At 44.6% G+C, this 27,085-nt stretch overlaps 1 protein-coding gene across 3 annotated transcripts; it reads right to left on the bottom strand.

Moving 5' to 3' along the window:
* Nurf-38 (Inorganic pyrophosphatase Nurf-38) lies at nucleotides 1–27,085 on the bottom strand. Of its 3 annotated transcripts, XM_043029406.2 has the most exons (8): nucleotides 26,884–27,066; nucleotides 2,904–3,106; nucleotides 2,440–2,555; nucleotides 2,050–2,169; nucleotides 1,691–1,810; nucleotides 1,115–1,351; nucleotides 813–993; nucleotides 1–288 (listed from the first exon to the last, which is right to left on the bottom strand). In XM_043029406.2, exons 1-8 carry the CDS (start codon nucleotides 26,916–26,918, stop codon nucleotides 257–259), a joined length of 1,044 nt encoding a protein of 347 aa, XP_042885340.2. In that variant the 5' UTR covers nucleotides 26,919–27,066; the 3' UTR covers nucleotides 1–256. The 3 variants fall into 3 exon arrangements, with proteins under 3 accessions (XP_042885340.2, XP_042885341.1, XP_042885339.2); XM_043029407.2 differs by lacking the exon at nucleotides 2,904–3,106 and having other exon boundaries at nucleotides 26,884–27,085; XM_043029405.2 differs by lacking the exon at nucleotides 26,884–27,066 and having other exon boundaries at nucleotides 2,904–5,786.

Consider the following 27,085-nt stretch of genomic DNA (forward strand, 5'->3'; position numbering starts at 1 on the left):
TAAATATATAAATATTTGTTCGTCCAGTGATACAAAAGAGTATCAACTCCCTGGTGACGCCTCTGTTGCACATGCAAAAGAGCAGAGGAGTAAAATACAGCTCTTAAAATAAAGGAAAATCTTTTCCTTTGGGTGTTATCCAGCATTATAAATTACAAGTTTATTTTTCATAATGTACAAGTCACAGGAAACTGAATACAGTAAAGATGCCTTTTAGTATCACCAGGGACTATCACAGTCGCGATGGCCATGGAAGTCACTTCAGGGATACATAGTGCCAGGTATCAACTGAAAAAAAGTGAAAATAGAACTTCAGCAATTAATACAATACATAGAATTGATTAGCAAATAAACTAAAAAATTGCCTATGAAATCTAATGAAAAAAGTGCATACAATAACTATTTATGTTATTAACCCCTATAAAGTGGTAATGTTCCAGAATTTCCATCTAAAGGAAATGCAGTTTATGTTCCAAACTGCATTCCTATGTCACAGGTATATTGAATGAAACAAATGACAGATATGACTACAGAGTATTCCTCTTATGTCAATATTCCCACATCCCCAATCAAGGTAAGCAACCATGCCTATGGCAAACAGGCCTTAATAATATATAAATAACCAGCCCCCACACAAACCCCATGTCCATGTAAGGATGATAATATTGCAATTGCTTATGACAATGAAGACTGTAATGATGGTAAAGATGAGAGGAATGATAATGATATTGTGCTTCAAATTATTAATTTTCTCAGCTGTTCTGGTATCAACAAAGGCCTATAAGTAATTTAACATCCATCTTCAGACTTACTTTTAGGATCCACAGGTTGTGGTTGTCCAACCTCTGGGGCACTTTCAATGGTGGATTGGGCTTCACTCACAGGAATTTTCTTCATAGCTTGGGAAACCATAACAGACCCAATGTCAAGGCCACCGGCATCTGACTGGCCTTCTACTAGGTTCTTCCAAGCTTCATGGGTTTCAAGGATAATCTGGAAAAAAAAGAACAGATCCCCAAAGTGTTTCCTTCAAACCCAAATCTATGAGTAAAAAATAATTATTAAATAATTCATAATCACTTCATTATTTCCTTTTCCTCTGGCTAACATTTACCTTGTGGGCAAATTCCCTGTCCTTAGCTTCTCCACTGAAACCAAACTGATTCTCAGGCTTGCCATCAGGAATCTTGTAAATCCTAAACCATTCCACAGTTGCCTTCAGGAAGCCAGGCATGTGCTTCTCGACGTCAGAAATGTCGCTGAGTTGGGGAGCCAGCGGGTCATTCACATCAATGGCTATGAGCTTCCAGTCCGTCTCTCCCTCATCAATCAAAGCCAGGGTACCCAACACCTTTAAGATGGGAGAACATGTTTAGAGGAGGAGAAAAGCCAGAATCAAACTGGATGCAACAAGAGACGGGAGCTTAAAATAATTCAATAATTCTCAAAGTTAAAATATTTTAAGTACAGTATTATGAAATTCACCATCTTCCAATGAAGCAATCCTGTTTTCAAAGTTTCTATGAGAATGGGGAAAGAATTCTGATTTTCAACCTACATACCATGAACAAAGTTCAGCAAATGAAAAAGTGGGAAAATTACAAGTTTCTCCATATTTATATTTATATATATTTTTTCTTTCTTTCTTATATACTGAGTAGGAGCAAAGGGGGGAGGGGGCCCAACTTGCCTTGACTTGGATGACGTCTCCCCTCTTGGCCACACGGTATCCAATCTCGCACACGTCAATTGGATCGTTATCACCCTTGCAACTGGTACTCTCGTCAACGTGGTTTGGGTCCTCCCATGTCTGAAACATCAGTCAACCAAAATACTGGCATTTGAAAAACAAGTAGCAGCACTCAATGTAAGCTAACCTTGGTTTAGTTACCTATTTATAATTCTCAATTTTAAATTAAACACCAATTTTCTTAAATAAAGGAGGTCAGCTACTACAACCCTGCACTTAAGACATTCAACAGTCTTACCAGACCCAAAGTAACAGTGACAATAACAATAATAACTTTAGTTTGAATAGATAGATGTTACCTGAGGCAGCGCTCCGTAGTTCCAGATATAGCCGTGGTGAGGGAAGCAGTTGGCGACGTACCGGAGTTTTCCCTTCTTTACGTCTTGCTTGATGGGGTTCAGGTATTCCTTGGTGGAGATCTGGAGGAAAAAGAAAAAAAAAAAAAAAAAAAAAAAAAAAAATATATATATATATATATATATATATATATATATATATATATATGTGTGTGTGTGTGTGTGTGTGTGTGTATGTATATACATATATATATATATATGTATGTGTGTATGTATATATATAATGATCTTGTATAATTCAAATAAAAGTAATCAAGAAAAAGATAAACATAAATAATTGGATGTCTTTCCTCTTGGCATTAAGAGACTGTCAAATGGGGTAAACAGGCCTACCTCCATCTTGGCATTGGTCCAACGCGGTACTTCGACCACCATGTTGAAGATCTTGTTGCCCTCATTGGCGAAGAGTGGAATGTCGTGGAAGGGCGAGATGGGTCCATCTTCATTCTCTGCAAGGACAAAAGATACATTTGTTAAACGGGTTAAAGGAGATTAGAAAACACTAAATACGGGCATGCAAACATTCCTATGTAACTCATGGTAAAAATCATTAAACATTTTAGCTTACAGAAGCATGTCATGATAAATGCTGTGATTCACGGATAATGGAAAATCAGGAAAAACACTTATTTATGAAATTATTTTTTTAGCCTTTTGATGAGGATGGTATGTTTGCGGCCTTCCACGCTACATCCTAAATTAATTATTTCTAATCCTGAAATATTTTTCAAAGTTGTAGAATGAAACCAAGCAAAAGATTCAACCAAAGATGTATATAGCCAACACCAAAAACCTACGGAAATAGATCTTATAGTTGAGAGAGTTGGGTGACCCCGTTTCCTTGATAGACACATTGAGTGGCTTGTACTGGCTGGTGGACTCAGGCCACACAACGAGCGGCGGTCGAGGAACCCTCTGGACCGGGTAGAAGTCCAGGGAGTTGAGGTGGTCCCCAAGAAACGAGCTGCCTAAGGCTGAGGTTCCCTGACAGCATGGCTTACTGGAGGACGAGGATGAGGATACAGAATTAACCTCTGGCTTCCTGCTTGCTGCGGGTGGCTCTGCCATCCCCGCCTCCCCCGACGCATCCTCGTCCTCCTGGCTATCGTCGTCCCCGCCCCTGACCGTGGTGGTGACATGGACTTTGAACCCGTCCAGGAAGGGATACGACAGGGCTGGGAGCGGCCGAGGAGGAGAAGGTAGCGCCGCGGGAGGGAAGTGAGCCCACTGTTGCGCGACGGAGCTGCCTGAAGGAGCGGCAGGCCACAGGGGCACCAGGATGCCGTCTGGCATCTTAAGGGTGACGTTGTTCTTGACCACCGGCGTGAAAATGAACCCCGCGTTCCCGGTGCGCATCACGCTCGCCAGCGTTAACAAGGACCACAGTCTGTGCATAACGATTGTTATTTGTTTAGACGGAGAGAATAAATCAACGAGTGTTGGCAAGCAATAAGTAGAATCCTTTGGTTACGCTTTTAACATCGTCGCTATAATCACGGTCGGCAATAATCGGCCTTAACTTTTTCAAGGTGGGATCCGAGGAGCAACGTATGCAAGAATGTCTTATCGACTCCACCAATGTATAAAATCTCCAAACTTAAGCTGAAGTCCACTCGAGATTCACGTTACCACGGAGACATTTAATTAATAGATCATTAACTTTAAAAAAAAAATCAACAGCGGCAGCTTCGAGAAGCCCGAGGAGAGGCAGCGAGCGCCGCGACGTGGTCGTCTTCGGGCGGCGGGACAGAACGAGAGCGAAGACGCGCCGGGCGAGACTGTGCCGGGAGACGAGATGCTCTGGCGTATATGTGTGTCGGGCCTGGGTCTCTCTCTCCCTCTTGACCCCTCTTCCCCTTCCCCCCGCCCCTACCCTCCCTTCCCCACACTACTTCTGCCACCACGCTTTAATTTTCATCTCGATTATTTTTAGCTATTTTTTTATTAATTCTGAATAAACTAGTAAACGTGAAATGACAAGTGATAAAACTTATGGCTTTTTTTTAACATATGCACAAAATACATTTTATTATTCAACAAAAAAAAAGAAATAACGCCAAAAAGTATATTACCATCTAATAAACAGACACTGGCAGGCGGCCATACATTTAACAATACATACAAATAAAATAACACGCACACAGAAAAAAAATAATAATATTAATAAAGCACAATTGCACTAGCACTGACGACGTCGATAATACCACCCCCTTCCTTGAATATCATTCCGCACTCTCCTCGATTCTAGTTACCTCGTCCAGATGCCTTTTCTTGCTAACTCTAACCCTTTCCCGGCATTAGACGTCGGAGCCCAAGAGTAATCTGAACCTACTTCCAAGAACAAGTAAAGTACTGGATACACGGCTACAGCTATCACGGACCCGGATGGACTAGGCTCGAAGACATAGACAATATAAGCACTCCTGCACACGTACACATGCAATGTCAGACGAGCAAGCAAAACCCAAACACAGATAAAGACAAAAACAACTAATAAGATGAAACAATGACAGGAGAACAGAGACAAGATTATAAATCAACGAGAGGAATTACTTAACACAAATTTACCAACAGAAACAAACGATTTTCTCATAAAAAAAACTCGCTTCAACGTCTCCTATTCAAAGCCACCCTTTTCGCAAATTTCATCATCCAACTATTTGTAACCAATCCTTCCTATCAAACCACTGTGATTACAACCCTACCCCATGTCCTCTTCCATCCCACACTCCTATCCTACCCCCACAATTAGAGGGCTGTCACACAAAAGGCATCAGGGAGTGGACCCATAAATCACAACAGTGACGTTACGTCATTAGAGCTCTGCCCATAGTCGAGTCTATCGAAGCCCTCTGCAAAGTCACTCACTATAGTTACGTTACCCGTCGACTTCAGGCAACCACCAGAGGTTTCTATGAAGAAAACAGATCACGAAAAAATCACGTGAAACGGGTTAAAGGAACAAGTCAATGTCAAAAGGAACAATATACGAAATTAGTCAAGATTTCAATTACTCTAACAATATAACATAAGTGCAATGCTCAAGAAAATGTAATTGTATGCTGAAATAGCTCTGCAATTTAGCGATTCATGTCCCATTATTCTTGCGACTCGCAAAATTACATTCATATATACATTTTTAATGGCCGGCTCGTACCCACAATAGCATTCTCCTGCACACACGCACCGGATCCTCGCCACGAACCTCCAAACACGAAAGTGTGGCCTTCACCTAGACCTCAGCAAAGGTCACCGGTTCGACGGGACACTCTGGTAGTTACAGCCAATTTTTTTTTTTTTTTTAAGTCGGGGCTACGCAGGCAGAGCACGCATGCACACTGGGGCGGGGACGCGGGACGAACGGAAAAGGCCTCTCCTCCCTTTCTCACTTTGAGAAAACAAAAAAGAAACAGAAATGGAGGGCTTTGGAGGCTGGTTAAGAAAAAAGGGATATCATAACAATGAAAGTCAAGAAAAAAACGATGTAATTATAAATATAAATATAAATAGGAGAAGGAAAACTATACAAGGCAAAAAATAAACCAGTGCACCTAAAACCGCAGTAAAATAACAGCTAATAATGGGAGTGGCACTGTGACACAGCCGCGCCTACAAACGCAAATTGGCAAGAGAAAGTATTCACAAAAGTGGTACAACTACGATGGGGGAGAAAGAAGAAAAAAAAACTCGTTTGTAACATCGACCGCGAAGATTAATGCTGATGTTTTTCTCTTTTCTCCTTAGTAACCGACGGGCGAGAGAATGGAAAGGGGGAAGAAAGGGTGAGAGGGGTGATAGAAGGAGAGAGAGAGAGAGAGAGAGAGAGAGAGAGAGAGAGAGAGAGAGAGAGAGAGAGAGAGAGAGAGAGAGAGAGAGAGAGAGAGAGAGAGAGAGAGAGGAAGAAGAGAGAGAGGGAGAGAGAGAGAGAGAGAGAGAGAGAGAGAGAGAGAGAGAGAGAGAGAGAGAGAGAGAGAGAGAGAGAGAGAGAGAGAGAGAGAGAGAGGAGCGAGGGAGCAGGTTGGAGGACAGGAGACAAAGAGGAGAGGCGAGGAACGAAGAAGGGTGAGTAAGAATGTGTATCTATACTGTTTTGTCTATCTGACGTCCGGAGACAAGGTTACCCTCCCCCCCAGTCACTCAGTCACCACGTGTTATGGCGCCCCTGAGAACATCCTTCACGCATGACAAAAGAACGGCCGCCCATAGCATGATTAGCAACACTGTGTGAACTCGGCAACAAAACAAGAGTCTCCCGAGACGCACATCTAACTATATAATCATAAACTAAAATCAAAGTCGTACCTTGACCCTTTGCTGTATCTGTTGACAAATGAATGTATACACAAAACACGCCAACCTGGTTAGGGAAGCAAATCAATTAGATAAATTGTATATATTCTAGTGCGGCTCATTTCTTACGCGATCATCAAAATCACAGGGAGAGGGAGAGGGAGAGGGAGAGGGAGAGGGAGAGGGAGAGGGAGAGGGAGAGGGAGAGGGAGAGGGAGAGGGAGAGGGAGAGGGAGAGGGAGAGGGAGAGAGAAATCGCACGACAAGTATGACAACAAATGTCTCTGACTCGAGTAGGAACACCAGAGGGAAGGGAAGAGGGAGGTGAAGGAAAGGATGGGGAAGAGGTAAAATACACATTTACACATACATGCACAGAGGGAGATCAGAAATAGGGGAAAGGGGAGAGGGAGGAAGGAAGTATGGGGAGAGGGAGGAAGGAAGTATGGGGAGAGGGAGGAAGGAAGTATGGGGAGAGGGAGGAAGGAAGTATGGGGAGAGGGAGGAAGGAAGTATGGGGAGAGGGAGGAAGGAAGTATGGGGAGAGGGAGGAAGGAAGTATGGGGAGAGGGAGGAAGGAAGTATGGGGAGAGGGAGGAAGGAAGTATGGGGAGAGGGAGGAAGGAAGTATGGGGAGAGGGAGGAAGGAAGTATGGGGAGAGGGAGGAAGGAAGTATGGGGAGAGGGAGGAAGGAAGTATGGGGAGAGGGAGGAAGGAAGTATGGGGAGAGGGAGGAAGGAAGTATGGGGAGAGGGAGGAAGGAAGTATGAGGGAGAGGAGGGAGGGGAGGAGGAAGGGAGGAGAGGAGAGGAGAGAAAGGAAGAATGGGAGAGGGAGGAGAGGAAGTATGGGGAGAGGAGAGGAGAGGAAGAGGGGAGAGAGGAAGAAGGAGAGAGGAGAGGGAGAAGGAAGAGAGAGGAGAGGAGGGAGGGGGGAGAGAAGGGAGGAGAGGAGAGGACGAGAGGAGGGAGAGAAGGGGAGGGGGGGAGAGAAGGGTAGGGGGGAGGGTAGGGTAAGGAGAGGAGAGAAGGGAGGAGAGGAGAGGAGAGAAAGGAGGAGAGGAGAGGAGAGGAGAGGAGAGGAGAGGAGAGGAGAGGAGAGGAGAGGAGAAAGGAGGAGAGGAGAGGAGAGGAGAGGAGAGGAGAGGAGAGGAGAGGAGAGGAGAGGAGAGGAGAAGGAGGGAGGGGAGGAGAGAAGGGAAGGAGGGAGGGAAGGAGGGAGGGGAGGAGAGTAGAGAAGGGAAGGAGGGAGGGGAGGAGAGAAGGGAAGGAGGGAGGGAAGGAGGGAGGGGAGGAGAGGAGAGAAGGGAAGGAGGGAGGGGAGGAGAGGAGAGAAGGGAAGGAGGGAGGAGAGGAGAGAAGGGAAGGAGGGAGGAGGAGAGGAGAGGAGGGGAGGGGAGGGGAGAGGGAGGGGAGGGGAGGGGAGGGGAGGAGAGAGGGGAGGAGAGGAGAGAAGGAGGGAGGAGGAGAAGAAAGGAGGAAGGAGGAGAGGAGAGAGGGAAAGGAGGAGGAGAGAAGAGAGGGAGAGAGGAGGAGAGAGAGGGGAAGGAAAGGAGAGGAGAGAAGGAAGGGAAGGAGGGGAGGGGAGGAGGAGGGAAGGAGGAGAGGAGAGAAGAGGAGAGGGAGGGGAGGGGAGGAGGAGAGGGAGAGAGGAGAGGAGAGAAGAGGGGAGGGGAGGAGAGAAGGAGGAGGGGAGGAGGAGAGGGAGGAGAGAATGGAGGAGAGGAGAGAATGGAGGAGGAGAGAGGAAGGAGGAGGAGAGGAGGAGGAGAGGAGAGAATGGAGGAGAGGGAAGGGAGGAGAGGAGGGAAGGAGGGAGGAGAGGAGAGAAGGAGGGAGGAGGGAGAAGGAGGAGAGGAGAGGAGGAAGAGGAGAGGAGGAGGAAGGAAGAGGAGAGGAGAGGAGGGAGGAGAGGAGAGGAGAGGAGGGAGGAGAGGAGAGGAGAGAATGGAGGAGAGGAGAGGAGAGAAGGGAGGAAGGAAGAGGAGGAATGGAGGAGAGGAGAGGAGAGAATGGAGGAGAGGAGAGGAGAGAATGGAGGAGAGGAGAGAATGGAGGAGAGGAGAGAATGGAGGAGAGGAGAGAAGGGAGGAGAGGAGAGAAGGGAGGAGAGGAGAGAAGGGAAGGAGGGAGGAGGAGAGGAGAGGAGGGAAGGAGGGAGGAGAGGAGGGAAGGAGGGAGGAGAGGAGGGAAGGAGGGAGGAGAGGAGGGAAGGAGGGAGGAGAGGTGGGAAGGAGGGAGGAGAGGTGGGAAGGAGGGAGGAGAGAGGTGGGAAGGAGAGGAGAGAAGGAGGAGGAAGGAGGGAAGGAGAGGGGAAGGAGGGAGAAGGGGGGGAAGGAGGGAGGAGAGGGGAAGGAGGGAGGAGAGGGGAAGGAGGGAGAAGGGGGGAAGGAGGGAGGAGAGGGGAAGGAGGGAGGAGGGGGGAAGGAGGGAGGAGAGGGGGGAAGGAGGGAGGAGAGGTGGGAAGGAGGGAGGAGAGGTGGGAAGGAGGGAGGAGAGGTGGGAAGGAGGGAGGAGAGGTGGGAAGGAGGGAGGAGAGGTGGGAAGGAGGGAGGAGAGGTGGGAAGGAGGGAGGAGAGGTGGGAAGGAGGGAGGAGAGGAGGGAAGGAGGGAGGAGAGGAGGGAAGGAGGGAGGAGAGAAGGGAGGAGAGGAGGGCGGGAGGAGGAGAGGAAAAATGGGGTGAGGGAGGGATGAAGAGAAAAAGGGAGAAAAAGAAGGAAGACGAAGAAACTAAAGGCCATCTGGACTGGTTACAACCTCGCAGGGAAACCTCAATTGGTAGGTCTGTACCTCGGGTCTGAACCTAATTTTTTCCTTTAGATTCGATTTCTCGGGCATTTCGGATGGACTGGGGGTAGTGAAGGAGAGGGGGGGGGGGGGGCGCGGCCATGCTTACATCTACAACACCCCTCTGGCTGTGGTAGCATTAATGACAAGGTACCAAACAAGGTCTCATAACGACGTGTCATATTCGCTCTTCCATTCTCTACCCAGATCATCAGGAATGGCAATACAGCGGAGATAAACACAATGTCAATTAACCGTCACATTATGATATATCTAACTATGTTGCAAATAACATCAATATTAATGATAAAAATATTACTAATACTACTTCTAACAATAATACCAATCCGTAACAACATGATATCGACCCGACTGCGGACGAGGTAACTAACCTTTCCGAGCCAGAACAAGAAAACGAAGAAAAAAGCGCTCGTAAACGGTATCTCTCCAGATGCAAGAGGCAACCAACCAAAACATCAGGATTACCTTGCTACGACTTTGGCCCTCCTCTCCTTCCTCGAACCACCCCCTCCCCTCCCCTCCATCAATAATACCGCCAAGGACAACAGTAAGCCTGTTGATATTAAAGTGATGACCAACGATGACTATGACGATGACGACGGTGCCGTTGAGTACTACAGGTAATATAACTCGTGTTATCGCCACCACAGCCAACGCAATCATCATACTAAATACATTTAATAATTATCAGTAGTGCAATCTTGATCTCATTATCGCGACTGCCAAAGGCAATACACACATCTATATATATATACACAGAGATATATATCTACACATATATACATATATGGGTATATAGAGATATGTATATATGTATATATATACATATATCTATACATATGTATATAAGTATAAATACATATATACACATATATGTATATGTAAATGTAAATAAATAAAATTATACATATATATATATATATATATATATATATATATATATATATATATACCAGAATATCTCCTTTGGTTTTGTAATTTTCAATATGTTACCGAAGAGCACTAAGCAACATTGCGAATAATTTAGAAGATACCTGCATAATCAGTTCATTTTCTTCATACATAAAAAAATGCCAGTTCAAGCAGAGCCTTATAAACAATTAGTACAGAAAGCAACCACCCGATACATGCATAAACACGAAATACATATTGTAGACGCATATCAAGAAACCTGAAAGAACTATACATTACCCATTCCAAATCAACAAACCAAGACACGATACCGCATTGGGAAAAGAAAGAATTATGTAGAAAATATAAACCAAGATTTCGCAACACATTCCAAGACTTGGGAGGGGTTTCTCAGGGGCCTTTTTTCCTTGAGAGAGATTCGGAGGGCTTCGAAGAAGCTTCGAAGAATATTATCCGCGTTGGACTAAGAGTCGAAGGGAAGGGGGTGGAAGAGGAGAGAAGGAAGAGAGAGGGAAGGAAGAGGAGAGAAGGAAGAGAGAGAGGGAAGGAAGAGGAGAGAAGGAAGAGAGAGAGGGAAGGAAGAGGAGGGAGGAGGAGGGGGGTGCGTAAAAGGCGAGGTTGGGGGGAAAGGTTGATAACAGGAACGCCTACCCGGACTTTCCGTAGAATCAGGGCAGGACATTCCCTCATCTCCTTCCCTCGCTAATAATCCCCACCCCCTCTCCCCACCTAGTCCACAACCGCTCCCATAAAACAAAAACCGGCGACCTGAAGTGCATATCAGCCACCTACCCCCGCCCTCTCATGCAGAGATAACACGGGAAGACTCACGAAGTGACTCACGCTATCTCTCCTCTTCCCAGCACCGGATTCTCAAGAGATCCGCCTTTTTCTCTGAATGTTGCACTGTAAAAAAAATCAAAAGTGTGCGCGCGCGTGTCCTTTATAGTGAGTTATTGTCATTAAATCGACATGGTATAGTATTATTCTTTTTCTCGTATAAATTTTTCTTTCTCCCTCCCCTCATTTTCTCTTTTTCCTTTTATCTGCTTGGTATTTCTGAAGCCGTGTAAAGTAGGCGACAGCGAAGCGGAATAACGAAAGCGGAGAAACTCCCAGCCAGAGCGCGAGACCGCAATAAAAATGTAAAACAAACGATCATGTACGTCTTACCGGCTCTAATGGGAGGTGGATGTGAGCCGCACACCACGTCCTCGCTCTCAAAACCCTAACGCAATATTATTTCATCCTAGTAACTACATAAACCAATCATTCAATTGTTCATTCAACCAGACACACACAAAGGTACATAAACAATTATTTACATACACACACAAAAGTCATGTCATCTTCCTGTTGGCTAATCGATTGCCAAGTTGCTACGGGGGTTGAGTGTAAGGATGTAACTGCTCTTGCCTTCACTAAATTGCTCCCTCTAGTAAGTGAGCGGGAGATAATACATGGGCCACTTCCCCTCTAAAAAAAAACAACATTTAACACCACAACACTAGCAATAACAACAATGCTATCATTACTATTACTACTACTAATAGTAATGATAACAATAACTAAAGGTAAGAACAAAAACAAAAGTAACAGCATCAACAAGAACAACAAAGCAACCCTTTTCCTCTATGATTTTCTTAGGCTCTCACTTTTTATATCCTTTTCCTCCTCCCATCGTCTCTCTCTGTCAGTCTCTCATTCTCTCTCTGAGAGTTCCTCAACCTCCCTCTTTGTAGGTTTCAAGGACTCGTAAACCTATCGCTAGGTCTGATATCATCCTGGTCATAGAGGCATTAATTTCTCCCTTTCATATTGCCAGCATTCTTAGCTCCTTTCCTTACTTCCTACCCCCTTCCCCTCTTCAGCGTTCAGTTGGGTGGAATTCCTGAATCGACCGATATGGTTTGTTAGATGAATAAAGGAAACAGAAATTGAAATGGAAATAAAAAAATAAAGATTCATTTACACCAAAATAATTATTTTCCGTCAGTTCTAACAATTTAAAAATCAGAAAAAAAAATTAAAATAAGTAACAAATCAAACATTAACCCAAGAGAAAACGGAGAAAGCCTCAAATCTAGCCACGAAAAATATGTATCGACGAATCACTGAGAAGAAAAAAACATCCAGAAATTTCTCAGAGAATCCAGACCCTTCCGAAAGAGGCTCGCTCCGTGCATGCCATCGCCACAGTTCATCTAAGCTGGACTTGGGCCGCGGCGCCACGCCTTCCAGACGCCAATCAAGATCCTGAGCCGATGGACACATCTCCGAAATTAAATGCGAAGGCGAATGTGAATGGGAAACAAAAGATAAAACATGACGAAAAAAGTAAGGAAACAAAAAGAGAGCGAGATGTGATAAGAAAAAAAAATTGTCGAAAGTAAGAAAACAAAAATGGCTTGCAAAATTGTCGTAAATGAAGAGCGGAAAAAGCAGACACAGTTAAGTAGTTTGAATCTACATGAAACCTTGATTCAGTTATTCTATATGACCTGCAATAAGCTAAGCAGAGATGCCTAAACATCTACTCATCAAACTGGCTGAACCAGTATTTATTTACAAGGGCCATATGGCAAATACACATCACTGTTTATATGCTGGAAGGGCTACAATATCTTTGAAAAAGACTAACGTCTACAATAAAGTTTATAACCTAAAAGGGGCGATTTTTCCAGAATAGGCAGCATGACTACCAGCATTTGTACGATAGATGAAATATAAAAGACTGTGCAATGATAGTGAAGGAGTTTGGTTTTGGTTCTAAAATTGCTGTTTGCACATAAGTGCATATAGTCTTCTCATATATCATGCTACTCTCAAGATACGTTTAACCAGCTTATTTCTCAGTCTCATACGGTGCCATGCCAGTCATTCTTTGTGATTTCTGTCGTCTGAACATGAAATCCTTACCCTTCAGAGACCTGATAACATTTATCTAAATTGATTAAGATATAATGGGGTGTGCTTATCTGGTTACCCCATGTCCTCATTCAAGTCTTTGATGGGTTAGACCATGTTTTCCAAAGAAATCGTGGACTACCATATGTTCCCAGGTTAGAGGCCATAGACGGTTTCTTCCACGAATTTTGGTGCTCTGAAGAATCAATAGGGACTATTGGAGAAAATCACTATCTATCAATCTGTGGGTGTTTTATATACATACATATGTGTGTGTGTGTGTGTGTGTGTGTATGTGTGTGAGAGAGAGAGAGAGAGAGAGAGAGAGAGAGAGAGAGAGAGAGAGAGAGAGACCGTACCTCTTACCCAATCATAAATTCGAGTCCCACTGATACTGTTGACATCCAACGGTCAACCACGTGTTGAAAATTCATCCGATTCAAAGTCCAAAACCGCAGCTTTGATAAGAGAAAAGGTACCCAAAACATTCCACCAATCTACCAGAAAAAAAAGTAAACTAAATATAACAGAACAGAATAGCTGATCGTGAGCCGCACCACCACCTTAGTTTTCAGCGACACAATCTCTAACCCCTCCACATCACTCTCTTCTACTTCTCTTCACTCGATTTTTCCACTCTACCCTCGTTCATCTCTCCTTTACACTTCCAATCCACCTCACTGGAATTCAGGAAGGGAGAGGGACTAGACAAGGGGAGACGGGGGGGGGGGGGGGTAATGCGTGGTTCACGTCGCTCAGTGTTATTATCGAAAACAGACATGCTTGTTTCGCCATCTGTCATTGTCTCAAGAAGGCTTTCCTTCCGTTTGGCTACGCATATAAAGTACGTCTTTTCTGCACTAGTCCAAGTATGCTTTTATATGTAAATGTCTATCTACGCTGCCCATACTTGGTATGGATTGTAAGTTGCAAATTGCAAAGGCAAAAAATAAAGCACTTACGGGAAGTACCTCCCAAGTAAGAAACAAGCAAATGAAAAAAAAAAAAACATCTGAAGAAACCAGTTCTGATCAACCTGGCAGTCTTTTTGGGTGACCCTTCCTGCTGCTCCAGGGCAGATAGTGTCAGTCTCTCTTCCTTTTTTTCCTCTTTCTTTATCTCTTATCGACCATTACAGTATCTCCATCCAACTTACATTTGTTTTTCTTTCTCTCACTCCCTTCCTCAGACACTACTTGTGTGACGAGTCACCCAGGGCAATCACCTCTGTTGCATGATAAACCATTTTCTTTAAGGACTAAATAGAAAATCTTTATATATATATAGATTTCAACTTATATTTTTTTATCTTTACATTTCCCCTTGCATCCCAGATCAATTAACTGTAAATCCCGCATGCGAAGATGTGCATTATGCAACTAAAACTAAAATAACTTGATAACAAAACGATATACATGTGACAGACCACGATAACAGTCGCCCTTTAGTCTCGTCGATCCTCTAACCTGTTGTAATCTCAATTTTCTTAAGAGGGATTTTTCCGCCCTCGACGCCCAGGAGGAGTCGGAGGGACCTGTTCTTGCCGCCTCCCCCCCCTTTCATATACACACCTTCCGCCTCCTCCGTCGCCCCCACCCCCTAAGTCTCCTGTAAAGGCAAAGGAGATCCCTGTTCTCGAAGTCAGACCGAGAGGACAATGCAGGCGTAAATAAACGAAAATAAAAGATATTTTTTTCGAAGCCCCCCCCCCCCCACGCCAACTTCCATTCACGGGCATAGGCCACTGCCAGGGTATCTCCCGAAGGACGACGACAGCTCTTGCACACCCACCCTCCTTCCCTCCATCCATCCATCCATCCTTAAAGTAGTATTTTGCACTGACATGCGGTTCTAGGAAAGAGGGGGTGGAGGAAGGCGGAGAGAGAAGAAAGAGAAAAAGGAAGAAATCTTCCCCGTGTCTTCTATCAAAGATCAATCAAGGATGTGCACTAAGAGGCCAGTGAACAATTGAGAGCACGAACACTGAAAACCAGAAAGGGAAGTGGGAAAGGTGAGGGAGAGCAGGTTACAGGAAGGCTGGGTCAGGTCAGGTTCAACAGCATGACATGTTCTAACGGCCTGCTTTCCTCTTCCTCCTCTGCATGACTTACAAGAAGTCATTCACGTCCTCCATTCGCGCATGACATGAAAGAAAGAGGGAGGGAAGGGAGAAGAGAAGAAAAGATGAGAAAGAAAGAGAAGGAGAAATGGGAAATGAAGGACGGAAACAGAAAGGATTTTTTTATATAAAGCGGGGAGGATAAAAAAAAAAATAATGGAGGAGAAAATTTAAAAATAAGTATAAATATAGTACAGGAAAGGATAACCTGATAAAAATCTAGACTGCACAAGTAAATCACATGTAACACAATCCTTTAAGACCGCACCTAAGAACTAGCTTTACCTTAATACAAAAGGGTAAATTTATTTAATCTAAAAGGCAGTTTTTACTTTTTTAAATAACGGTGGTCAGAAGCGCAGGCAAATCAGTCTAGTTCTTCATTATGCATCTTCTATATTTATCAATTTTATTTATTCTTATTTTTTACTCCTTGTCCTTCCGTTAGTATGAACTTGAATCTGCATATTCTCTCTCTTCATTGTCGCTCCGCTTACTTCTTCCTTACTAACTCTCATTACAGTCCTCCTTCCCCCTATCATTAACTTTTCCCCCCGTATATATCAACTCCACTCCCCTTCCCTCTACCCTTCCCACTCTCTCCCGCACCTCCCTCTCCACTTCCCATCAACTGGCTCTCCAAATGTCACCTGCTCCGACAGACCACAGTGCAACACGGAATATGCCGAAAAGGACACCCAGTTTATTTACAAAGAGGGCGGGGACAGACACAGGCAGGGAGGAGGCAAGGGCGACGAAAAGGGACACGCAGGAAAGAGGTTTAATGAAGGAGAACACGAATTCAATTAAGAGGAGGGAAAATCCGAAATATAGGAGGCAGCACCAGGAAAGAGAATACGAAAGGAGGAACTACTATAGGAAAGAGGAAGATACAAAAAAGAGGAAAAAAAAACGAGAAACGAAAGACTGAAATGGGGTTAAAAAATAAAGAGACGCGAGTGACTTAAGTAACGGCATAATAAATCGAGGAAAAGATAAAGGAAGAATTCGGACGGAGGAATGAGGAGATTGTTCACGCATGCTTATCATCTACAGCAATGGCTCTCTCACCGTATTCTCTGACAGCACGTACTCAAAAGGCACGAGCTTTATAACTTTTAGTGTTCGCGTGTGGGAGGGAGAGGGTAGTTGAGAGGGGGAGGAAAAAAATAATTATTTCTTTAATGAAAAAAATGATAAATAAAAGGGAAATAGAATAGAAAAGAGTAAGAAAATAAAGGGGAATCGCAAAATGGAAAGTACGGAAAAAGGAACTCAGAGATAGAAGGATAAAGAGAAAGATTTGGAAAGAAAAATAAATGAAAAACGAACGAGCACGCCCACGTTGAAATAATATATCGAACATGCACACCCTAACATTATACAATTAGCCATTGTACGCGTCGATATTTGCCTAGCAGCTCCCCTCCTCCACCCCACACCACTCTTCTCAGTGCCCGCCATCCTCGTGCTTGCTTCCCCTCGACCCAGTGACCCAGCATCGCTTCGCTTGGCCGGACGTCGACACCGAGATTAGGTCAACGGCGCGGAAGAACGCCGTCTCGGGTTCATCGCCTCAGCTTCTCGTCTTTCGTATCATGCCTCTTTATTCATTCGATGATCACAAGTATCACTGTTATTGTATCATTTTATATACATACATACATACATACATACATAAATACATACACACACACAAACCTCCCATGGGCTTTGCGAATGACCAAACTTCAAAACCTGTCTCTCAAGTATCATTTTCGGTAGTTTCTAGACTTGTCTGGTTCAAGTTCAAAATGTGACCTTAACTCACTTTCAGCGCGCAGTTCTCTCCAACCGGCCTCTGACCACTGTCATGAATGGAGGGGGTGGTTGCAAAGGAGCTATTTAAGACGGTGATGGTACGGCTATTTTGTTTCATTTTGATTAACACCTAATGCTTTTGTTATGACCATTGTAACAATAATCGTAGCCAGCGCCATTTTATCTGTAACAATGCAAATCAAAATGAAACTTACAAATAAGAAAAGAAAAAAGCAAACCTTCCCCCTTTTTCTCGCATCCTTAGAAAGTCCAAACAACCAACCGAAAGTTTAAATAAGACCCCCAAACTCCCTTCACAAAACCAAGCCTCCGACACGTCTGTAAACAATGCTGGAGAACTTGAACGACCGCCTTTTTCGTTTTTTGTTTTCATTTTCATTCTATCTTTTTCGTTTTTCCACTATCCGCCGCCATCTCCAACTCCTTTTACCCATCCTTGTCGTCTCATCTCAATTTCTCTCGATCTTCCTCTCTAATACCTTCTCCTTCCCTCCTTCCTTACCTCTACCCCATGCCTCCCTCACTCCCTCCCCCCGCCCTATTTCCTAGCATGCCCGAATCCCTGTGACCTCCTCGGCCGACAGTTGGGCGGTAAACTGATCCGACCAGGACACGATACATATACGCCTTGGATGGGCGTGAGAACTGTTGGATGCAACTATGGCATGAAAAGTGGTGGTGCAGAGGGCCACGGGAGAAGGGGGGGGCGCGAGAGGGAGAGGTGGTGTGTAGTGAGAGGTGGAAAGTGGGAGAAGCAGAAGAAAGGAGAAAGGAGGAGAGGGCAGGGGAAGGAAAGGAGGAGAGGGCAGGGGAAGGAAAGGAGGAGAGGGCAGGGGAAGGAAAGGAGGCGAGGGCAGGGGAAGGAAAGGAGGAGAGGGCAGGGGAAGGAAAGGAGGAGAGGGCAGGGGAAGGAAAGGAGAGGGCAGGGGAAGGAAAGGAGGAGAGGGCAGGGGAAGGAAAGGAGGAGAGGGCAGGGGAAGGAAAGGAGGAGAGGGTAGGGGAAGGAAAGGAGAGGGCAGGGGAAGGAAAGGAGGAGAGGGCAGGGGAAGGAAAGGAGGAGAGGGCAGGGGAAGGAAAGGAGGAGAGGGCAGGGGAAGGAAAGGAGGAGAGGGCAGGGGAAGGAAAGGAGGAGAGGGCAGGGAAGGAAAGGAGGGGGGGGAAGGGAAAGGAAAGGAGGAGAGGGCAGGGGAAGGAAAGGAGGAGAGGGCAGGGGAAGGAAAGGAGGAGAGGGCAGGGGAAGGAAAGGAGGAGAGGGCAGGGGAAGGAAAGGAGGAGAGGGCAGGGGAAGGAAAGGAGGAGAGGGCAGGGGAAGGAAAGGAGGAGAGGGCAGCGAAGGAAAGGAGGAGAGGGCAGGGGAAGGAAAGGAGGAGAGGGCAGGGGAAGGAAAGGAGGAGAGGGCAGGGGAAGGAAAGGAGGAGAGGGCAGGGGAAGGAAAGGAGGAGAGGGCAGGGGAAGGAAAGGAGGAGAGGGCAGGGGAAGGAAAGGAGGAGAGGGCAGGGGAAGGAAAGGAGGAGAGGGGGGGAAAGGAAGGAGAGGGCAGGGGAAGGAAAGGAGGAGAGGGCAGGGGAAGGAAAGGAGGAGAGGGCAGGGGAAGGAAAGGAGGAGAGGGCAGGGGAAGGAAAGGAGGAGAGGGCAGGGGAAGGAAAGGAGGAGAGGGCAGGGGAAGGAAAGGAGGAGAGGGCAGGGGAAGGAAAGGAGGAGAGGGCAGGGGAAGGAAAGGAGGAGAGGGCAGGGGAAGGAAAGGAGGAGAGGGCAGGGAAGGAAAGGAGGAGAGGGCAGGGGAAGGAAAGGAGGAGAGGGCAGGGGAAGGAAAGGAGGAGAGGGCAGGGGAAGGAAAGGAGGAGAGGGCAGGGGAAGGAAAGGAGGAGAGGGCAGGGGAAGGAAAGGAGGAGAGGGCAGGGGAAGGAAAGGAGGAGAGGGCAGGGGAAGGAAAGGAGGAGAGGGCAGGGGAAGGAAAGGAGGAGAGGGCAGGGGAAGGAAAGGAGAGGGCAGGGGAAGGAAAGGAGGAGAGGGCAGGGGAAGGAAAGGAGGAGGGAGGAGGGGAAGAAAAGGAGAGGGCAGGGGAAGGAAAGGGGGGGAGGGGGGGGGAAGGAAAGGAGGGGGGGGGAGGGGAAGGAAAGGAGGAGAGGGCAGGGGAAGGAAAGGAGGAGAGGGCAGGGGAAGGAAAGGAGGAGAGGGCAGGGGAAGGAAAGGAGGAGAGGGCAGGGGAAGGAAAGGAGGAGAGGGCAGGGGAAGGAAAGGAGGAGAGGGCAGGGGAAGGAAAGGAGGTGAGGGCAGGGGAAGGAAAGGAGGTGAGGGCAGGGGAAGGAAAGGAGGTGAGGGCAGGGGAAGGAAAGGAGGTGAGGGCAGGGGAAGGAAAGGAGGAGAGGGCAGGGGAAGGAAAGGAGGAGAGGGCAGGGGAAGGAAAGGAGGAGAGGGCAGGGGAAGGAAAGGAGGAGAGGGCAGGGGAAGGAAAGGAGGAGAGGGCAGGCGGAGAGGGCAGGGGAAGGAGAGGAGGAGAGGGCAGGGGAAGGAAAGGAGGAGAGGGCAGGGGAAGGAAAAGAGGAGAGGGTAGGGGAAGGAAAGGAGGAGAGGGCAGGGGAAGGAAAGGAGAAGGCAGGGGGAAGAAAACAAAGAAAACAAAAGCTAAGGCAGTATGTAGCAGCACATCATCCATGTCCTGAAATGTAACATTTCAGCTCCCTCAACATCGTTCAAATTTTCAACAGGATCACAAAACATTCTTATGCTTATAAAATTTCTCCCAATGCCTACGTAAGGGAATTATCCATTAAAGCAAACCACTTTTAACGAACACTCTTAACTTTACAAGCACAGGCTGTCCTAATGCACTTCCCTCACCCCTCCTTCCCTTCTCCCTCCCTCTCCACCCCCTAACCACTTTTTTTTCCTTCCTCTCCCCTCCTCCCTCCCTCCTTCCTCTCCACCCTCTTACTTTCTTACTTTCTTACTCCCTTCCTTCCTCCCTGTCCAGCCCCTCATTTCCTTCCTTCCTTTTTCCCTGTCCAGCCCCTCATTTCCTTCCTTCCTCCCTGTCCAGCCCCTCATTTCCTTCCTTCTTCCCTGTCCAGCCCCTCATTTCCTTCCTTCTTCCCTGTCCAGCCCCTCATTTCCTTTCTCCCTCCCTCCCTCTCCACCCCCCACTCTTCCTTCCTTCCTTCCTCCCTCCCTCTCCACCCCCTCTCTTATTTCCTTCCTTTCTTCTTTCCGCCCCCTCCCTTCCTTCCTCTCTACCCCCCCCCCCCGCTCCCTTTTTAACCTCTCTCCCTCCTTCCCTCCTTCATCGACTTGTCGCGCTCTCTCCTTCGCATCTCATTAGTCGCAAAAGATAATAGAAGTGAGAAGCATGGTCTCCATCCCAGTCTATTTTTTTGTGTCCTTCCTTTACTTTCTTCTCCTCTTACGCGCATGAAAAATATCAAAATCTAACAAGCAGAGAAAGGGAAATGCGAAAAAGGAATATATTTTTTTTGGAGCAAAAAAAAAAAGAAAAAAAAAAAAGAAAAAAAAAATCGCTATTGAAAGGCGGGAGTAAGTAAAGAAAAGCAAATCAAAGCAAAATGCAGTAGGCAAAACCAGGACATACCAGAAAGAAAAAAAGGGGTTTCTGTATAGGGATGGTGGTGGGGCCATACGAGGGGGGGGGGGGGGGGGGGGGGGGCAGACGAGTACCAAGAACCCGGATCTGTAACCCCGATTCCCAGAGCAAGGTGGCTGACCCTGCTCGTCACTCCAATGCCCTAATACCGTTGCCACCTGCCCTCCTTCTCTCCCCCCCTCTCTCTTCCTTTCCCCCTCCTCCCTTCTCTCTTACATCCCTTCCTCCCCTCCTCCTCCTCCCTTCTCTCTTACATCCCTTCCCCCCCTCCTCCTCCTCCTCCCCTCTCTCCCCCATCCCTTCCCCCCTCCTCCTCCCCTCTCTCTCTCCCATCCCTTTCCCCCCTCCTCCTCCCCTCTCCCATCCCTTCCCCCTTCCCCTCTCACGGATCTCATCCCTTTCCCCATCCTCCTCCTCCTCTCCCCCTCATCCCATTCCTCCCCTCCTCATCCCATCCCTCACCCCTTCCTCCCCTCTCCCTCCCATCCCCTCCCCTCCACCCTCCCTATCCTCGATAACGCGCAACGTATCCAGTTTTTACGATCACTTTCCAAATGTCACTTTTTCCCCCCAGCGGTAATGGCGCCGCGTATGGAGGAAGGGAGGAGGAGGAGCATCCTCGACTAAGCTAAATTTTGGGGAGGAACATTTATAGCATTACTATGACCTCCCAAGGGTGAACAAGTTAATTCTAACAATAAAATATAATACTGCTGTTGGACAGTATTGAAAAGGATAATGAGGCATACTTACTTGCAAAGATAGTTATTAGCACAAATAAATATATCAAAATGCATTAGACGAGTGGAATTAACTCGGTAACACAATCTTTTGTAGGCTTGATTATGTTAAGATTCAACCCTTCCTGAACACAATTACAGGGAGAAATACATAATATATATTTCGAAATACACATTCATATTCTTATTCATATGATTATATATATATTGTATATAATTGCACACACACAAATATACAATTTGTATATAAATACACACATTTATGTACACACACACATTCCTCTGCAGATACAAATATTGTTATACAAATGCATAATCATATATATGAACATTTAAACATAAATACGCATTTTATATACATACACGTATATTCATATAAACCTACAAATCCATGAGCATACATACATACATAGTATATTCGTATAACCTACAAATCCATGTACATACATACATATATATAGGTGCACACACACATATATATATCACAAATAATATATACAAATATTTATGATAAATAATATAATAACCATACAAACATACATACATATATATATTATATATATCATATATATACATATATATACCTACATACATAAATACATGGACACGCAAACACACACATTATATATGTGAATATATATGAACATACATATATTAATACATATAAGTGTGTGCGCGTCTGTGTGTGCGTGTGTATGTGCGCATGTGTGTGCGCGTGTGCGTGCCTGTGTATGCATGTGCCTGCGTGTGCATAAGACATACGTGGTTCAAGATTCATTCATTGGCCAGACCTTGTCTTTGGAGAAATTTATGACGTGGGCATAGCCGAGTCTACTCGGCTTACATGCAGAAAAAAATAGTAAATCTATCTATTTAAAAACAACTGTAACCGAAATGTAAACAAATCCTGTGACACTCCTGTCCCTAACAAAAAAAAAAAAAAAATCCTCGGTGCTATGAATGGTGGGAAGGCCAAAGGCCTTTTTTATGGGAGTCAAGCAACTCTACCATCTTCAGTTCTTAATTTTCCACTTAAAATCATCTACCCTCTCATCCTCCACCTGATTCTCGTCATTCCCCAGCCATTGCATAAACGCTTGCACCTTAAGAGAAGCCATTTCCAAACCTGTTTGGTGACCTTATATCTACTTGTGCTAACTAATGCAGTTGAACCCCGGGTGTAGAGGATTGGGGGGGGGGGGGATGGGGTTGAAAGTGTCTCAGGACACCTGCTTTAGAGTTTCCACGCGATACCGCCAGGGGGACAAATCGGGTCCATGGACTGACTTTATCAATCTTCTCTATTCTTGTGTATCTGACTGCCTGTGTGGATTTAAGCCCTTAACAGACCTCCCTAAACCTACCGATCGGTGCAAACTGACTAGCTATATACAATGAGACAAAGACAAACCGAGACCATAATTTACGACGAGATGATGCAAGTTACCCATACACTTGACCATCGCACGCTCTGTTACAATGCATTTTATTACAGATAGTGATGCCCACAGGATATCAACTGAAGCTTATCAGATTTGTTATTTCTGGCTCTTGGGTATTTGGTGTGATTATCTATACGCTAACAAATTAAAAAAAAAAAGTTTTTATTTACTTTGTTACCATCCTCTTAGGTAATATTTCCCATATAATCAATCTCCACTTATCTATTTCAATTCTATTACATTCAAAAGGTCAATATAATTTCCTCAGTGTGCCCTACCAACGTTTTCTTACACATTTGCGATGTCCATTTTCTTCGACTTGCCTCTCAACATGGAACATTCTAAAATATAATCTCGGTTTACATTTCATTTATCGAGCTTATCAAAAGACTTGACTTTATCATGGCCTCCATACTTGATCAATGTCAGTTTAAAAGATACAGAAAGACAGACAGAAAAAAAAGTCCACCAGAAAACCGAGTTCTGCTAAAAAGACATCGATGGCGATTTTTTTTCAGCGTTCACGAATGAAACTAATATTCTGAAGCAACAAATTGGGATGTTCTAGGTATGAGAGCCCGTTTTCTTCTCTTTGCTGCACAACGCGTGAATCAATACCAAGGCGGGCGACCTCTGTCTAAAGATAGTAACAGTAAGAAAAAAAGCGCCGAGTAAATTTGACATGGGCACTTGGTATACATTACATTTCATACAAAATTCTCGAATACAAGAATAGACATCTTAATGTATGTGAATCACGCTATCCACATGTTACACAAGCCGTCTATTAATGTCAAATTAAAGAAAAATGTATATTTCTTTCGTCAACTGGCAATAATATACGGATAGCACATCAAAGCAACAAGCATATATCGCAAATCAAGCGTCCATCGAAATCTACCCTTCCCCATTCAACTAATAGCCCTTTTTCTCGCTGCAACAGTTCATCATCCGCCGTATGCTTAGAAAGCCGAGGCAGGTCGACGGCAATCCTGCGGTGAAAATCTCCGCCACATCTCTGCCGCTTTCACAACAGAAGACCTGTATTTCGTGCCTATTACAGGATTCCAACTTTTTTTTTTTTTTTTAACTATACGGACCTACTCTCTCTTTGATCCTTTAATTTGTAATATTTGTGTCGTTCTGACGTTCAGCTGAAATGAAATTTGTTCATTTCGAAATACTGGCCGGTATCATTAAGGTAGATATTTGCACAGGTGTTCGCCCATGTATAGTACACTTGTCTCGGGATGGCAAGTGCAAAGGTGCAACTTGCTCACCAGAACACACTTAAGGACCACCAAAATATAAAGCCAAAGAGACCGACCCACCCAAGCAAGCTTCTCCATATACACACACAAACAGAGGGATAAGGTCGAACTATGGGGATTTGAGAAGGGATGTTCGCTGTAGTTAAACAAAAATGTCCACGAACTACATCAACATGATCCAGCCCGTAATTGACCAGTAACATCTGCGGGACACAGATGTCCACACATACACCACTACCACTGCTCACGAAATGATCATGTCCGCTCCTTACCTACTCTTATTCTTTCAATTTCATAACTTTTGTTATTATCATTGTTAGCATCATTATCATTGTTGTTATCATTTTCATCATTATTATTATCACTATCATTATCATTATCATTTGGAACTGCTTCAAATTAAGGTCCTATAATAATATCAATCGTGATCTATACAAATCCACTCGAAACTACTTTAATAGGGCCTAACTCAATACCGACGTGTACTGATGCCAAATGATTGCCACGTTCGTCGAGTTTCGCGCTTCGGCAAAGAGAGTTGTCATTCTAAGGAAATTCGTCTGCTACTCCGGTAAAATGACAGTGGACGGCGTATTCGGTAGGCTGCGGTATAGGTAGCTTTTTTCGAAGGTATAAATTAAGGATTAACAGAGGTCATATACAGAACTAAAATGAAAGCTATTATTACAGAAGTATCATGTGATTACTTTGTTTCACTCACTATAAAATAAACAATGATGATTGTTTGCTTTCATAATCACCAAAGTATTATGAACGTGATATTATATAATTTACCTTAGTTTACCCTCATTAGGATAAAGAAAACGGCAATCACAGTGCAAGGATGACAGCCAATGAACACATGCGGGAAAAAGCTATGGGTGTTCATTACAGCCCTGAGGCAAAGGCCAACAGTTTACATGCAAACTGGCAAGATACAACTTTGACCGATTCCGGAATTGATGACGAATCGTCAAGGATATCTACGTTAGAGACTTTGTTAGCAATTTCCGGAACACACAGATGGTCTTGTAGACATTTGCCATGTAGTAGTAGCAGCAGAAGTAGTAGTAATAAAGCAGTGTTGTGCCGTTAGAACTACAATGCTTTCCCGTGGCAAATTTCATTAATACCGCGTCTACTAGCAAATGGAGGATATGTTAGAAAGTAATACTGACAAAAAGGGCACAAATTTCACTGATTTCTTGGGAATGTGGACCCCCGGTGCCATCGTCAATTAAACAAAACCTAGTTGAATATTCAGAAAAAAATCAGTACAAACTAATGACCAAAAATAAATATGAAAAGACAAGCAACTATTAACATTGATAAAGCTAACAACAGCGAATTAAATAGTTTGTCAAACAAAAATAATCGCCACTAAAGCAAAAGAGGAATGCTAAAAACAATAAAATGAGCGAAAGTCAATAGGAAAATATGACAATCAAAATGGTGATAAATTGCAAAGAATTCGTCACCGCGATCACGTGATATCTTGTCTACGAACAACTGAGCAAAACAGTTAAGGTAGTCAGAGATGGTGAAAAATGAAGGAAAGTAAAGTGAAAGGGGGTAAGCGTGAAGAAAAGGAAAAAAAATGTGACAAATAAGAAAAAAAATGTGACATAAATAAGAAAAATAAATAGGAAAAAGTGTGATTTCACCTTCTACTGATAAGAGGTCCGTTATCTTTTTAATTAAATGACAGGTGATCCCTAAATATATCATGTTAAGGCGATATTAATGGGGGGGGGGGGGGAAACCATTAAACCAACCACAACAGCAATAATGGCTGCATATATCCTAGTGCGGCTAGTACCAAGCAACAAGATACTTCTTTCCACTTTCATTATCACGGGTATGCAATAAACATACTCCTGACCTTGATAACCGAACATATTCCCCATTCCCAACACAACATTCAGTCAATTCCAGACAGAATGCATTTATTCAAATTCACCATTCCATAAAACAATATGTTCCCCTTTAGCCTGAATAAAATATCCCTTCCAATATATCACTAGCAATACAATGTACCCCCAAGAACAACAACACACTCCTATACACTGAAAATCACAACTCATTTCTACAACAATGGGTGGCACCCAAACAAAAAACTCCCAATGAAGTTCTATAGAGGATGCAGCTCCATTACTTCTCTAAACATACCCCTGTCAATGTTAAGAGAATATACTTTCACCCCGTCACCCTAAATCAACTCCGGAACACCATCGTTGCTGCTAAATGTCATCCCAGAAAACATATTCCAAACTCGTCCGGACGACCTCTACTTTCACCCTAATGCATCCTCCCGTTAGACCATACACACTCCCAACTCACTCACTTTAGGACGAAATTCTCAAATACACTGTAAATATTTTTCTCTAGATCTCCCTCTCAGGAACATGCGTTAATATTATTACATTTGACATACCAGGTAAAACATTTCTAAGTACATCTAATTCAGACACTTGTTTTACTTTGTTAATTCTGTATCCATAAGTTTTGCGTTTATCGGTTAATCATTATCAAATGATATTTATTAAATATGACTAGCATATTGGAACTTTCTTATACATATCATCACTATCTTATCGCCACCATATCAAATCTGGACCGAATCAGACCAGTTTATAATTACAATTTTCTCGAATCAATATAAAACCGGTAAGTATTTAGAGTCAAATGTAACAAAAGTAACAGCAATTACCTCCTTTCTCGGCCAATAATCCAACTGTCAAAATCCCAACTCAGTGGTAAAGTACTTTTCATAAACCCAATAACCGACAACCTCATCTATAGGCCTATATTCTACCGACTTATCATCATGATAAAACCTCTCAAAACTCCACGTAGTCACAAACTTACTTATGTAAACGCGGTATTCCAGGGAGTTGGGGCATCCTCTTTCCAAAACGCTGTACGACATGCTTCTGGCGGGTGTTGGAATGTAGGAGGATGACCGAAATCTCTTCGTGGCGCTAATATTGCCTAGCAAACGGTTAGCTGTCACTGAGATGGGCCGGGCGGCGCGCGTCCACATGGGAGACATGTTGGTCCTGCCATCTGA

The sequence above is a fragment of the Penaeus japonicus genome, unplaced genomic scaffold (assembly GCF_977035675.1).
Source record: "Penaeus japonicus unplaced genomic scaffold, GWHDUDI00000001_assembly GWHDUDI00000003, whole genome shotgun sequence".
NCBI classification, from domain to species: domain Eukaryota; kingdom Metazoa; phylum Arthropoda; class Malacostraca; order Decapoda; family Penaeidae; genus Penaeus; species Penaeus japonicus.

Coding starts and splice junctions, on each gene's coding strand:
- Nurf-38 (XM_043029405.2), bottom strand. CDS start 3,501: ATGCACAGACTGTGGTCCTTGTTAACGCTGGCGAGCGTGATGCGCACC. Junction 2,170..2,439: donor GGACCAATGCCAAGATGGAG/GTAGGCCTGTTT, acceptor TTTTTCCTCCAG/ATCTCCACCAAGGAATACCT. Junction 994..1,114: donor ACAGGGAATTTGCCCACAAG/GTAAATGTTAGC, acceptor TTTTTTTTCCAG/ATTATCCTTGAAACCCATGA.